Source organism: Cydia strobilella, chromosome 18 (genome assembly GCF_947568885.1).
Source record: "Cydia strobilella chromosome 18, ilCydStro3.1, whole genome shotgun sequence".
NCBI classification, from domain to species: domain Eukaryota; kingdom Metazoa; phylum Arthropoda; class Insecta; order Lepidoptera; family Tortricidae; genus Cydia; species Cydia strobilella.
The window spans coordinates 2,305-18,383 of NC_086058.1; the positions used below are offsets into that span (position 1 = coordinate 2,305).

The 16,079-nt window shown below is 41.9% G+C and overlaps 2 protein-coding genes across 2 annotated transcripts; both read right to left on the reverse strand.

The window, feature by feature from the left end:
* Positions 1–2,098: 2,098 nt before the first annotated feature.
* LOC134749780 (uncharacterized) lies at positions 2,099–3,727 on the reverse strand. The gene is made up of 4 exons (XM_063684817.1): positions 3,606–3,727; positions 3,276–3,398; positions 2,470–2,629; positions 2,099–2,186 (listed from the first exon to the last, which is right to left on the reverse strand). Exons 1-4 carry the CDS (start codon positions 3,699–3,701, stop codon positions 2,131–2,133), a joined length of 435 nt encoding a protein of 144 aa, XP_063540887.1. The 5' UTR covers positions 3,702–3,727; the 3' UTR covers positions 2,099–2,130.
* A 4,812-nt stretch (positions 3,728–8,539) lies between these two features.
* LOC134749637 (uncharacterized) lies at positions 8,540–15,354 on the reverse strand. Its single transcript, XM_063684654.1, has 7 exons — positions 15,318–15,354; positions 14,911–15,063; positions 13,511–13,788; positions 13,186–13,263; positions 10,493–10,711; positions 9,856–10,069; positions 8,540–9,268 (listed from the first exon to the last, which is right to left on the reverse strand). The coding sequence occupies exons 1-7, from the start codon at positions 15,352–15,354 to the stop codon at positions 9,087–9,089; spliced, it is 1,161 nt and encodes a 386-aa protein (XP_063540724.1). The 3' UTR covers positions 8,540–9,086.
* Between the last annotated feature and the right edge of the window lie 725 nt (positions 15,355–16,079).

Consider the following 16,079-nt stretch of genomic DNA (forward strand, 5'->3'; position numbering starts at 1 on the left):
GTAATAATGTAATACAAAACTCACATTTATTACAATTAGATTCCACTAAGTACAGATGCTTTTAGAGATCTTTAGGTAATAATGTAATGAAAATGAGGTACAATCTAAAGATCGATAATGTCACTACTAGAGGAATTTAAAATAAAAATTGCAAGTGGTAATACAAGAATTAACAAAGGATACATTATCGCAACTCATAAAACAATTACGATCATCGCCAGGCTCAAATCCGAGTATCGTCGACTTACGAAAATTGCTTCCAGAATAAGAAAAAACCAAAAAGATTAAGATGTCACACCAGTCATGCTCCCTATTACGAGTTTAGAAAAATTTAGTGGTGGAAATTGGAGGAGTAACGAGGAACAATTGAATTGTTATAATTACAAGTTATTACATGACATTTCGGAAGAAAAAAAGGTCTCTCTCTTAATAACGAAATTAAATAGTAACGTTTATGACACATTGCCATTAGGTGCTCCAAATATACCCAACCCAAATTTCGTATTCTAGACAAGCTAAGGGGCTTGAATAAATGTGCCAATTTTCATATGTACTGGTTATATAAAGGTTTCAAGTTATGAAGGTTCAAAAGCTCGAAATGGTTCGTGTAATATTACACACGGTTGCTGCTTTTTCTTTTAACTTGGCTGGACACGCTACCGCGTGTCTAGATGTTACAACTAAACAGCTAGGCGTATCTAGAGAAAATAAAAAAAGAGCTCTTTTATATTTGAACCAGGCTGGGATAGTTTTAAAAAGGCAAATATAACCCTGAAACTGATACCAAATGCCAAGCCAAAATTTTTACCTGCAAAAATGTCCTTTTGTATTAAAATCTAAGGTTGAAACAGAATGCGGTACACCAATACACGTTAACACTTCTCATGTTTATCAAAATAGGCAGGAGTATTAATACGTGCGTACTGCGTCGTACTCGCAACCTCTTCCAAAGGAAAAAAAAACGATCAAGCCGCGCGCGCCAAGTGAACCGCCCGAAATCTGTCTTTGAGGAGACCGGAGGGGGACTACCTACTAGCCTGATAAAGCATAACTGACAACAATGTTTAAGAAATAAACCACAAGTTCACTGTTTTTGAAACCGAAACTAAGCAGAAAAAGCATAAGGAAGAGTCATACGAGACAGAAAAAACATAACGTGCAGCTTATGTGTTTTTAGGTTCCAAGAGTTATGACTAATAATATTTTTTTACTAACAAAATGAACATTTTTGTCAACTTAAGGGTTTTTTACATAGAAATTTTATGTAATACTAAACTTTGGTTTTTCTTCTTATGAAATAGATGTTGGGCTTAAATTCAACACAAAAGGGAAAAAAAGCACAAGTCGTCACTTTAGTACTTTTCTGTCTATGAATATATACTTATGCTTTTTCTTTCTCAAAAAGGAACTAACTTTACCAAAATGGCGTGTAGTTATGCTTGTCTAAATCTTGACCTGTTAGAGATAAAGAAATAACTGCTAGATAGAAAAATCACATTTTTCTTCCTGATTCCGAGGGTGTGAATAACTCAATTTCGCAAAAATTGTCACTTATGGTTTTTCTCCTTAAGGCGGCAGACGACTAGTACGAGTAGAGCAAACCAAAACAACATATTAAGATTACTTTTTCGGAAATGTTAAACATATTTACAGCCATTTACCCATATTGACCCTCTAGGTGGATTCTCTGTTCGTAAGAGCTTTTCGCTTCAATGCGGAAAATGTATGTAATTGGCTTCACGCGTAGTAGTTCGCGCTGGCAGTACTATATTTTGGAGTCAGTTATTTGCTGCTAAATCTGATTATAAATACAATACCCATTTAGATTTCAATTATTTTGTGGTGAAGTCGACAACCTTGCATTGTATACTTCACGAGTTAGCTCGCATTTTTCCATTCATGTTTAATTTGCACGAGTAGCTGTGTTATTAATTTCCACTGATTTTACAAAATGCACCCCTTTTTTCTTATTATTATTATTGAATAAGAAATATAATGAAACACATTTTGCGTGTAAATTATGAATATTTATTAAAATATAGTCCCACATGACTATTGTGTTAAACCAGGCATCTTCTCAATCACGTGTACGCATAGCAGTAATCAATCGACAATAAAATCAAAGCCTTGTCAAGAAAACCGAGATATACGTTCGCTGTTCACCACGAACACGAAATACAATGTTACTGAAACAATGAAATGATGAGAATAACACGTGTATGTAAAAAAAACGATCAACCTTTATTGATGTCTAAGTACCATTGGAGAGTTATGGAATTTGCAAACAAATTGTGGGAGCTGATCCTAACTTGTAGCTGCTTCAATTTCGATTGTATTGAAATTATTTCAATACAATAAATATTTTTCCTATTGGCTACAGGATGAAAGGAGTCCTACGCCGATGCGTAGGACTAGAGTAGAGTTGGTGTCGTAGTAGTTTTGGGTTAACGTGTGATGAAGTTTGCTTACTCCAGTAGAAGACGATGGCCAGCACGGGCGTGAAGAAGGCGGCGAAAGAGGCGCGCTGGCGGCAGCAGCAGTGGGCCGCCAGCGCCGCCATGAGCACGATCATAAGCGGCGCGAACACCAGCGTGAACCACTCCCAGCACTCGTACGCCAGCTCCAAGCCCTGCGAGCAGACAACTCAAATTCATTAGGTCTGATGAGAGAATGTCTATATATATACATATATGAGTGTGTGTGTATACTTATTCTCATTTAATTTATTAATTTTATTTTCTCTTCCATTTTTAGGGTTCCGTACCCAAAGGGTAAAAACGGGACCCTATTATTAAGACTGCGCTGTCACCAGGCTGTATCTCATGAACCGTGATAGCTAGAAAGTTGAAATTTTCACAGATGATGTATTTCTGGTGCCGCTATAACAACAAATACTAAAAAGTACGGAACCCTCGGTGCGCGAGTCAGACTCGCATTTGGCCGGTTTTTGAGAATTTGAAATGTTTTCTGAAAGAGCTACGTATTTGTGTGAAACTAAGGGATCGCATCTGGAACACCATGCACGCTGCGATCTAAAACCCTAAAAAAATAGATGTTTTAGCTTGTAAAGCGGCCAAGTGGGACTGGGTTGGTCATGCCTGCCGCTAACGAATAACTTGTGAGCCAAGATAACCAAGGAGTGGGTGTCCCGTGAGTCAAACCGGGGAACCGGCAGACCTCGTCGGCGATGGCGGGATAACTTGACTACTCCTTTTTAAGAGACTGGCGAGTTGTAGCTCAAAACCGGGACGGAACCCCTGCCACACCGAGCTTACTTGCATGATCCCCACGAACAGCCCCACGCTGAAGCCGCACCAGGCGGCGGCGAGCAGCCACGCCGTCATGAACAGGAAGCCGCGGTGGACGAAGCACGAGTAGATGTACGCCGACGGGTGCACCTGCCAGCCACAACACAAAACTCACTTCCTTATCCACGTATAATAATATATCGGACTTTACGCTGGCTAAGCGGCTACATGATCAAATATTGAGGACAGCGTCTGTGCTTTAGCTTTACGCGCTAACTTGTAACCATCTAAATATTTTTGCGGTTATCGGTATATTCGCAAACTTGTTAGTTATAATATATGGAAGTGGGAACATACGATGCCTATGGTGGCGATGACGAACGCGGCGCTCCGCAGGTCGAGCCCCAGCAGCCAGCTCCAGCGCGGTAACTCGTTCAGCGCGCTGCCCGTCATCACGCTATTGCTGATAATATATGACTGGCGTAGTCTCAGCTAACACGTAAATTATGTCGACACAGGGCTAAACCCACACACGGACAACAGGGAAAATAACGATTTATTAAGTTGTAAGTAAATGCTATAAATAATAAAATTTGTCAGTTATAAATTATGCACTGATTTAATGAAATGAAATGACAGTTTGAGAGCACATGACAAGATGTCAGTGTACCTCAAGTATATCCAAAGAGTAAAGTAAGTATATAGGTAAAGAGAGCCCTCTTGAAGCATTTTATGGAAACTCATTTGAAAGCGCCATCTCTGATCTCATCCTGAAACTAAGTATGTATGTGTGCGTGCACAACTACATTTGCATCCATACGTGTACTTTCGTCCCACATAATATTAGGTCTGCTTGGTCGGTTTACAAGTCATTTTTTGTTTGGTTTCTTGTAACAAAAAACATATACGTTACAAGAAGTCAAATAAAAAATGGACTTGTAAACCGACCAAGTAGACCTAATATTATGTAAAAAAGGTTTTAAAGAGTGGAATGAATATAACAAAACCATAACAGTAAAGTATTTTTATTGCTTTTAATTTGGTATACAAATATAGTACCTACCTAAGGAGCAGGTGTATATGTAAGTACCAAGTAAGTTGAATGCAGGGACCGGACAACCCTTTCCGCGATAAAACCCTTTCAATGGGCGACACTTAAACACGGCTAACACATTGAAAGACTTTCCCTTTTGAGCTGCAAGCCCATTCATACCCTTACCTTTGACTAATCCTTACCGAAAAGCTAACCAAAAATAAGGCTAGCTCTTAATAAGGGTTACCCTTATCTTTAAGCGGTTTTTATAAAGGTTTCCCTTTGCGTGAAAGAGACAGGATTAGTATATATCTACGGTAGTGTATGAAAAGGAAACAAAATACTTGCCTAGTCAAAGAACGCCGCCGTCGCCGCCGACGATCGCTCGGATTCGAAGTAATGTGTGCTTTATGAACAAGGTAGACGACTTAAATTAGCACGCTTATATGCTAAAAGGGAAGCCCTTTATAAGGCTAACCCTTATAAGCAATATGCAAGGTGTTGGTGAGCGGATGATAAGGGTTTTGTAAGGGTATTTGGGCTACCGATTACTCAAATGTGGTAGCTTTATATAAGGGTTTTTAAAACCAAAACAAAGGGTTTCGTCTGGCAAAGGGTATGGTGAGTTAAGCCTTATGCAATACCCTTATAAAACCCCGATAAGGGATAGCGGGCCGGTCCCTGGTTGAATGTTGAATCCACCGCTTGCAGCTTCCGACTGATCCGTTTTCTTGGAATAATAATTGTCACATTAGGGGAATTTCGGGTAATATCGCCACGCCACACTGTACACAGTTTGCTCCAAATATTATTTAAAATAAACACATGAGTAATGTAATGTTTGATGTCGTGATTCGGGTCCTTCTTGTAGCTGATGAATTTCACGCATAGGTCGTATGTTTTGTCTACGCACGTATCTTCATAGATGCACTCTATCTTGTCTTACTTAGCGGAATCAAATTGCACAAATCTTTGCAGTGTCATCGGACAAGTTTGTCGTAAACAAAATTAAAATAGGTAATTTTAAAGGTCTTTATCATAGCCAGCCTTTTTATCGCTGATTGCAATGAGCGCCCCGGATGGTATTTTTTTCTTCTTACTTTCGAGGATATTGATTGACTTGAGCACCGTTAAAAATTTAAACCTCCAGGTTTTGTAACAGAACTATTGGGATTCTGATTACCCTATTTGAATTTTAGTCGTGTTTTATGCTGCTTGCTTGCTTGCTCCGGTTTTACTCTACTCTGCTATGCACTTTAAAGATATTAGTGAAATAATAAGTTCATATCAATCGTATCTCTGTTTACGATATTTATTGTTTCTGACAGTATAATTATATAACCCCTCGGGCGGCAAGCTCGAATGGGACGCTCTTTGACAACCGCGCGTGCGGCGGGCCGCCATTTTTAATATGGAAAACACGCCTCCTGGCGGCTGCGCGCCGCACGGCGCGAAAATTTAAAATATTTCTTTGCCACTCGAGGGGATAAATAACGGTTGCTAGGTAACAACATTATGAATAAAGAAAGGTCTTGACGTACGAGGTAGGTATATGCAACCTTTTTAATGTTGTATTCATGCCTTTAAATTGTATCAATTTTATAGTGACATCTGGTGACGTAGTTTGCATAATCGGAAGTCTCCTTTACGCAATCGTTTTTTCCTCCTCCAAATCTACGCCATCATCCTCCATATTTAATGACGTTAACTATATTCCTAGTGTCCCCCCCCCCCTGAGTATATCTATCTTTGGTTTCTGTCACAAGTAAACTACGGTCAATGTGTTATTGTTATAAGGCTTTTTCGCAGAGAAAACATTGAGAGGTAAAAATATAGATAACGTTTGGGTAAAAAAATACTTACTGTACCAATGTGTATTTTTTTGATACCAAAACAGCCATGCATAACCAAAAAGCATTGGAATTTGTAGTACCACTACTGCCACCTAGTATAGAGTAGAAAGAAACCCTATTCAACAGTAACCAAAACGTATTTGACCTATTTCTTATAATTAGCTTGCTGGTAATATAGACGGGCGTTAAAATTAATATTATTTTTGTTCCAAATTTTAGGTAGGACCGAGTGCGTTCCCAGTGCACACAGTGCACAGCAGTTAGCAGTCCACAAGAACAACACACAACAAGCCACGTACGAAATCTACAACGTACAACGTAGAAAAAAAACATAGACTATACCCAGGTATATATATCAAACATAATTATTAGACAACCATCACAATTTTAAGGTAAGTACACAAATTAAGACATGAATCCTATAAATAAAATAGTTCGTCTCGGAGATCATAGATGGGGCTAGTAGTCCTAACAAGCCCAACTTTTCAAAACCTAACTTTATTGAAAAATATAATGTAAGCGCAATGAAAGCATCAATAATATCGTTGTTGTCTGAGTAAGTGAGTACCCAAAACACAAGCCTTCTTGAGCTTACTATGGGGCTTAGTCAATTTGTATAAGAATGTCCAACATTTATTTATTTAAAGTAACATTCATCTTGAACATATTATTATAGTAAATTATATGCCTCATTTTTATTGCTTTTTAGGGTTCCGTAGCCAATGTTTCGTCATACCTGTCCATTTGTCCGTTTTATTTCCTTTAATAACTGTAAGATATATTTTAATACAATTTAGAGCTTAAATGAAACATGTAATAAGTTTGTATTGTTTGTAAGCCGCTCCTTGCAACTTCTGTTTGCTCTTAACACTCCATGCATGTTACTAAAAGGAAAAAATAAATAAAAATACCGCTTCGAAAGGCCAAATTAATGTGCCCCCCCCCCCCTCCCCCTTCATACTTTTGCAATTTGAACCGTACCTATACGTACGTACAAAAATCAAGAAAATAAAGCTTGATAAATACTTACTTTCTACGAAAATTATTTCGAACATAATCGATTGAGTCATTAATGATCAGTACAATCAAAAAATCATAAGTACCGTGAGGTACAGAATCCTCCTTTATGTGTAGTCCGACACGCGCTTAGCCAGTTTTTAAGAGGGTGTCATTTAATCGATCTGCAAATTATTCCTATTTTGATGAACAAAAATATATATTTGGTCAGCCAAAACGCAACAACAACAACTTAAGGTTAGCAAGTATTTCTAAATACTGAGATGCCCTAAATTGATATGGTTGGCAATTTAATTATTTAATCGGCAGTAAGCGATCCGCCATTAATCAAATTTTGGTAAACAATCACTGAGTAAGCGGATTATTTAATTTTAGATTACAATTGACCTGCCCATTCACAAATGCCCATTAAAAATTTACAATATGGACCGTATCGTGAGGGGTGAGGGGGGGCGGGACGCAACTGCGGGTGCGGCGGGGTGAAGCTATTGGATCTGGGTAACTCCGGCGCTCTGCGGAAGAGCAGCCCTTTCGCCCCGCGTGACGCAGCACGTTCACTATATACACGGCCACAGCGGGCGAGGGCTGCCCTCCCTCCTCGCCTCCGTTTTCGTAATTGCTCTCTAGGGGTAGGACAGGCCACGTGGATAGTGGGGTGCTCTGGTTCGGTTTGACATTTTGGTAGCATTGAGATTTTGGTGACCTTGAGGATGGTGGTGTGGTATCGTGTCACGTGGGCTGATTTCGCTCTGCCTGCAACTCTGCCGATTTTTCAAATCAAACGGTTAGTTAGCCACCATATTATATCAGCACCATACGTCTCGATTAAACTGCTTAGAGACATGTTTTTTCTACCAATCAATTTTTAAATCTTGCTGACCTAACAATAATTTTACAGCTCAACTATTTATTAAGCAGATCAATTTTAACAGAAGCAGATCGATATTGGTTATAATGTTGACCGTTTGTGAATTATTTGCTGAACAAGAGTTGTAAGTAGCTCGATTTTTATTTATTGCCAGCAAAAATTTTGTATGCTGTCCACATGATTTTATGGTGAGTTTTACAGATCAGTTTTAAAAACGGCTGATCATTTAATTACTTTTTTTAAATACTTAAATCAAAAACGTGTGTTGATCTTTTCAATACTGAATTGATAGAGTGCAGTCGGCCAGCTACACGAGTTGAGGGTGCCACCTGATGAACCATCTATTCGGATAGTTTATAGGTATTTAGTTAGACCGCTTTTAAAGAAGCACATAGGGTATAGTAAATTGAATTATCACGTCTTTTTACTAGGAGTATCATATGGCCATTTTGGTATTTTATTTTGACTTATAAAGTCAAATTCCCTTACCAATGTATACATTACATGAATAAAACACAACTGACACTTTGTAATAATTTATTTTTGTAAGGTATAAATCTATGGAAGGCGACAGATTAGAGAAATTCTTGTTGTATAAGTAATACTTGTTGTGGTGATACGCGAAAGAACCACGAGATGCGGCAGGACGCGAGCACGCTCGCGATACCTCATTCTAATGGTACTCGGTGACGTCTTTTATGACGGTGCCGTTCAAATTGCCTATTTAAAACATTGTATCGCTTTTCGGGTGATCCGCAATGAATGACCACGGCGGCACTTGGCACCGCTCAACGTGATAAAAAACGAGTCAGAAACCGACTGCAATAATGCAGATCAAATTCTTAACATTAATATGTACACGGAGGTAGATAACACTTATCTACCAACGAAATAGATTTACCGGAATTAGTTACCTAATATAATTATTTACACCTCCGACCGCTTTAATATTTACAGACTAGATAAACTCTTCATATTAATACAAATATCGGACAAGTGATCGTTGATAACACGATTTAACATAGTTCAATTCAATAGTAATATTGAATGTGGTGTGGCTGCGCGTTTCACGGGCGCCCGCCGGCGCCGAGGGTGGCGAGGGTGGCGAGGGTGGCGGCGGCGGTGGCGGTGGCGGTGGCGGTGGCGGTGGCGGTGGCGGCGGCGACCAGCAGCGGCAGCAGCGCGGCGCCCGCGGTCACCCGCAGCCGCGCGCCGCGCGACCGCGACAACGTCGCCGCCATCTTGTCGCCTGCAACATGCATCATTTTAGATCTATTTCAAATATAGCTACGACCTACGTACTTTAAGATGTCAACGAGCCCTTTTAGATTATCGCGATAGTCTAAACGGGCTATATATCGTAGATTGTTTATGCCCTCGTGCGACAAAGCATTATTTTAAATCATTTTAAATTTTCGCTAAGTGCGGCGCGCAGCCGAATAAAAACCGACCAAATGCGAGTCGAACTTGCGCACGAAGGGTTCCGTACCATTACGCAAAAGACGGCAAAAAAAATCACGTTTATTGTATGGAGCACTTAAATATTTATTTCATTCTGTTTTTATTTTAGTATTTGCTGTTATAGCGGCAACAGAAATACATCATCTGTGAAAATGTCAACAGTCTAGCTATCACGGTTCATGAGATACAGCCTGGTCACAGACAGACGGACTGCGGAGTCTTAGTATAAAGGTCCCGTTTTTACCCTTTGGGTACGGAACCCTAAAAATGGCGGCCGCCGCATGCGCGGTTGTCGGAGAGCGTCCAACAGCGTGGAAGCATGTTGCCGCACGCGGAGGGGGGGGAGGGGGGATAAGAAATGTCTTGTTCACGGACTGCCTTCGGAGACGTAGACGTAGATGGCGGCGGGCTCGGTGTTGGGCGCGCGGCAGGAGTAGTTGCCGGAGTGGCGCGGCGCGGCGTCGCGGATGGTGAGCGACGACTGCGTGCGCGCGCCCGGCGCCGTCGCCACCGCCACGCCGCGCGACGCGTCGTAGTTGATCATGCGCTCGTTGTGGTACCAGAACACGTATTGAGGCGGCACTGGGCTCTGAAAACAGTATAACTAATATAAGTGTACGCCCAACACACAGATACTCTTTATTGGCACTAAAAGCTTTATTGGCATTAAAAGCTACAGCTTACAGAAACAACCAAATGACAAGCTAATCTGAAATATGGAAAACTGGTAGCTGACAATTCGAGACGCTCTCCGTTGAATGCGGTCCAGAGGGAGATGCTGGTACTGTTTGTAAAGTTATGCTCAAACAAGACCCGTTCAATAGACATTGTAGCACAAGTTTCTCCAAGCCAGCCTAAAGACAAGTACCTTTTCTATGATGCATACGAGGCTGATGGTGAAGCCGGTGTCAACATGATGCTGGTCGGCGCAGAGGATAAAGGCCTCGGGCACGAGCACGTGGAGGGCGACCAGCCGCGACAGGGCGCCCTGCCGGCGATACCTGGAATGTACCTTCTCTATGATGCACACGAGGCTGATGGTGGAGCCGGCGTCCACGTGATGCTCGTCGGCGCCGAGGATAAAGGCCTCGGGCACGAGCACGTGCAGGGCGACCAGCCGCGACAGCGGGCCCTGCGCGGTGGAAACCTGGCACTCGTACGTGCCGTTGTCGCGCTTCTGCACGAACTTGATCTGCAGCGTCCAGTCGTCCGAACCCTCGCTGTGTAAAACCTGCAACACGTTACAAACTCTTTTAGGTTGCCGTTTCATGCAGAAATATGTGAGGTACAGTCGCCATCAGATATATCGGAGCGGTCAAGGTACTCACAAATATTTGAACACACTTCTATTGTTAAGGCTTTAGAATGCGTGATCAGACATTTTTGAGCACCTCGGTCGCTCCGATATATCTGATGGCCACTGTACATACTGCGTGTAATTTTTTAAGTGGTACATGACATGATACATGTAAGTACGCGACTGTACTCCTTTCAATGATCGTCTTTTATTATAGCAGCAATATTTAAATCACAAAAAGTCCCTTACAGTAATGGGTACAGGTGATATACCCTGAAAATTACACTCCGTATATGACATGCCTATTTAAGCGAGCTAATTATAGTCCAGCAAACCAATTTATTATTAGAAATAGACGCGAAATTCATAATAAGCACGCGGGAGATTCATAATTGTAAAAGTAACACGGGACTTAATCGCGTAACACTTACGCCCCGCCCCGTGTCCCGTATTACCTAAGTCCCGTATTAGTTTTAAAACTAACACGGGACTTAATCGCGTAACACTTACGCCCCGCCCCGTGTCCCGTATTACCTAATTCCCGTATTAGTTTTAAAACTAACACGGGACTTAATCGCGTAACACTTACGCCCCGTGTCCCGTATTACCTAAGTCCCGTATTAGTTTTAAAACTAACACGGGACTTAATCGCGTAACACTTACGCCCCGTGTCCCGTATTACCTAAGTCCCGTATTAGTTTTAAAACTAACACGGGACTTAATCGCGTAACACTTACGCCCCGTGTCCCGTATTACCTAAGTCCCGTATTAGTTTTAAAACTAACACGGGACTTAATCGCGTAACACTTACGCCCCGTGTCCCGTATTACCTAAGTCCCGTATTAGTTTTAAAACTAACACGGGACTTAATCGCGTAACACTTACGCCCCGTGTCCCGTATTACCTAAGTCCCGTATTAGTTTTAAAACTAACACGGGACTTAATCGCGTAACACTTACGCCCCGTGTCCCGTATTACCTAAGTCCCGTATTAGTTTTAAAACTAACACGGGACTTAATCGCGTAACACTTACGCCCCGTGTCCCGTATTACCTAAGTCCCGTATTAGTTTTAAAACTAACACGGGACTTAATCGCGTAACAATTACGCCTCGTGTCCCGTATTACCTAAGTCCCGTATTAGTTTTAAAACTAACACGGGACTTAATCGCGTAACAATTACGCCCCGTGTCCCGTATTACCTAAGTCCCGTATTAGTTTTAAAACTAACACGGGACTTAATCGCGTAACACTTACGCCCCGTGTCCCGTATTACCTAAGTCCCGTATTAGTTTTAAAACTAACACGGGACTTAATCGCGTAACACTTACGCCCCGTGTCCCGTATTACCTAAGTCCCGTATTAGTTTTAAAACTAACACGGGACTTAATCGCGTAACACTTACGCCCCGTGTCCCGTATTACCTAAGTCCCGTATTAGTTTTAAAACTAACACGGGACTTAATCGCGTAACACTTACGCCCCGTGTCCCGTATTACCTAAGTCCCGTATTAGTTTTAAAACTAACACGGGACTTAATCGCGTAACACTTACGCCCCGTGTCCCGTATTACCTAAGTCCCGTATTAGTTTTAAAACTAACACGGGACTTAATCGCGTAACAATTACGCCTCGTGTCCCGTATTACCTAAGTCCCGTATTAGTTTTAAAACTAACACGGGACTTAATCGCGTAACAATTACGCCCCGTGTCCCGTATTACCTAAGTCCCGTATTAGTTTTAAAACTAACACGGGACTTAATCGCGTAACACTTACGCCCCGTGTCCCGTATTACCTAAGTCCCGTATTAGTTTTAAAACTAACACGGGACTTAATCGCGTAACACTTACGCCCCGTGTCCCGTATTACCTAAGTCCCGTATTAGTTTTAAAAGTAACACGGGAGTTAATCGCGTAACACTTACGCCCCGCCCCGTGTCCCGTATTACCTAAATCCCGTATTAGTTTTAAAACTAACACGGGACTTAATCGCGTAACAATTACGCCCCGTGTCCCGTATTAGTTTTAAAACTAACACGGGACTTAATCGCGTAACAATTACGCCCCGCCCCGTGTCCCGTATTACCTAAGTCCCGTATTAGTTTTAAAATTATGAGTGAAAATCGTGTTAGTTTATAGGTAAATCAATATACGCGGGAGATTGTCCAATCCCGCCTACATTTTTCAAACTTGCCGCCTTTTCTGCTCACAATTAGTTTGCCTAATTACAAAGTATTAGGCAAGCCAATTCTAACCATTTAACCAGTAAATGTTTAGAATAAAGGTCTATGATCGGTACTTGGTCAGAGGCAAAATTTTAATCTTGAAATACATGTTTACTACGGTTTTGCTTATGTGCATCTTTTAAGTCTTGAGCCTACTCTTGCATTCAATTTGGATATGCTTTCGTACCTGGAAGCGCTCGTCATTCGTATACATGAAGAGGCCGGAGCTGATGATGTGCCAGTCTCGTCTCCGCACCCATGAGATCTAAAATAAGCACACTATTAAAAACCAACAGGCGCTTAAGAATGTTGTGGATATGACTTTTCCACGACGTCGATCATTCATAGTTTGATTCCACCTCGCGTTTTTATTTTAAATATTTCGGATACATATTTTATTCAAAGCAAGTAAGTATAGGTACTAAGAGATCATTTTTCGCCATTCTGATCTTGCCGCTCACGCTAGACAGAACGATTGCGAACAAGAGTACTTCACTAATAATGAGACTCACGCCACGCTCGCCGAGGTGCCTCACGGGGCAGTGCAGGAAGGCGGTGGAGCCAAGCTGCGCCAGTACGTCCTCGCGCGAGGCGTTGAGCACAGGCTGCCGGCGTCGCGCCTCCAGCGACGCGTACCATAGCTCGCGCCACGCCGGCGCCTCCTCCGCGCCCAGCGCCGCGTCCAGCGCGTCCGGCGTGTCCAGCGCGCCCTCCAGCGCATCTAGCGGCACACCCACGCTCTCCACACCCGGCGGACTCGGCGACACCTCCCAGCTGGCGCGAGCGGCACCTGTTGCCATCGAACTGGTTTACTTATATACACATTACATTGATGCAGCTTAAAACGATATTTTTTTTAATTAATTTAGATTTATTTATTTCAGGATAAAAATTACACTATAAATTTGCATCAATGTCAAAATTATGCTTATCTTCTTATCATGATCGTCAAACATTACATACTAAAAAATACAAAATAAATTAAAATAATTTTCTCTCCCAATAAGGATCGTCATATAAGTATGTATAAACAAAAACATGTCAAAACAAAATAAAATATCACAAAAGAAGTAAATGTCATTTTTAAAATACAATAAATCATTTGAATCATAAATAAAATTACATATATCATTACAAATTCAATTCCATGAAGTCACTTATAGAGTACAGAGGGTTATCCAACAAAAGGTTTCTCAATTTGCGCTTAAATGCTTCGTCACACGGCTCATTTTTTAGGATTTATTTATGAATCCCTTTATATAAAATATGAATACAGCGTAACAAAATAAAGTTTAAAGCTTGTTGCTGTAAGTGTGATGCGTGTGACAGTCTCGTTAGCGTGCGGCGTGCACGGAAGGCACAATCCGGGCCCCACGTTGGGCACCAATGTAATAATTTCGCACGCAGCATACACTGAGATTTACACGCGACGATGGCTATGTGGTAGCGTCGGACCAAGCTAACTCTGCTTAACATTTGCAATGACAAAGCGAGGCAATATCATCATTAAGTAATGTCAAATTTCTAATGGAAACACGAAGTTTATAATGACACTCCCTCACTTTGTTCTATTCAAGTCGGTGTAAAGTTAGCTTAGATGGCCTCTAGAGAGGACCCTATACAGGATGCTTTTGTTATCACTTACCAAACTGAGGGGTGAATATGTAGGTCATACTGAACAACTTTCACTATGGGGCTAACCCCGAAATCGCGAAAAAAAAAGTCATATATTTCTGTGAATCAGTCAATGTTTTCTATATGTAGAACGGCTGATTTTATTTTCGCGATTTAGGGATTGGCCCCATAGTAAAAGTTGTTCAGTATGACCTACATATTCGTCACTCAGATTTTGATCAATGATAACAAAAGCACCCTGTGTATATATGTACACAGTAGAGTGTGTGGTACTGACGTGTCCGGGGCGATGCGGGCGGGTCGGGCACGGGACCGGCGGCCGCCAGTAGCGCTGCTAGCAGCAGCAGCGCCAGGCTACGTGCGCCGCCCATGCTGCCGCTACTGCCGCGCCGCCGCTCCCGCCACCCGCCGCGCGCCGACACTAACAACTCTGCAAACAAACGTACATATACTCTCAAACGTACATAATCCAATGTACCGACTTGGCAAAGTCGAATGTGGAAGTTCCACCAACGTCAAAATCTTACAAAAAAGGACTGTTCCTGGCTCGCATAAAACTGTAATTTAACATTACTACCAAAAATTTTACATACTTACTACCGTCTATTCGTATTATGAAACCTCATAATGACGTTGATATTCTATAAACTGACAATTTATAGGGTCCTGTCACTTATATCAGACCATTGCCGGCGGGCGGCCGTACGGCGGAAAACTGCATGACGACTTTTAACTGCTAGTCTGCAGTCGCAGAGGTGGCAGCAGGCCATTGCCGGCAGGCAATAATGACGTTATTGGCCTAGGACGGCAGGCTGCCCGATAAGGCCAGACTGCAGGCGGACTGGTAATTAGTGGGCCCCTTAAATCAGGGTCAGAAATTTGCTATAGATACGTCATGGATTGGATATGTCACTGTCAAAAGTTTCTTCAAACAAAAGCGTTACTTTGACAGTGACATCCGATCCAAATCGTATCTTTAGCAAATTTTTGACGTATATTAAAGTTCGAATCAGGCCGTTAGTCAATGACTAAGATAGATTTTACGACGGGGGGATGAGATAAGGCGAGACTGGGTTTTGCCGGCCACGCTACATGGAAACATTGTCACTCCCTATCCTCAGTATCAGTTGATATTGTGTGACGTCGCCGTGATATCTCCATCTGTCATGTTTGTAGCGTGGCGGGTGTACGGGTCACGAGGCCGTCGGCGAGAGTGCCCGAGATTGGGTCACGCAAGCAAGCGCGGGCGCGAGCGAGCACCGCATTACACTGAGTCCCAAGTGTGCAATCACGTCATTCATTATTTAGAATTGGATTGGCATGTTTGGAATTGTAGTGCTGCCTATTTGATTCCAATATGACCTAGTACTAGTGTGTCATAATACTGATTCGTCTAGTTTTAATTTTTAATGAAGCTGTCACAATTTTCTTACCAAATGAATAATC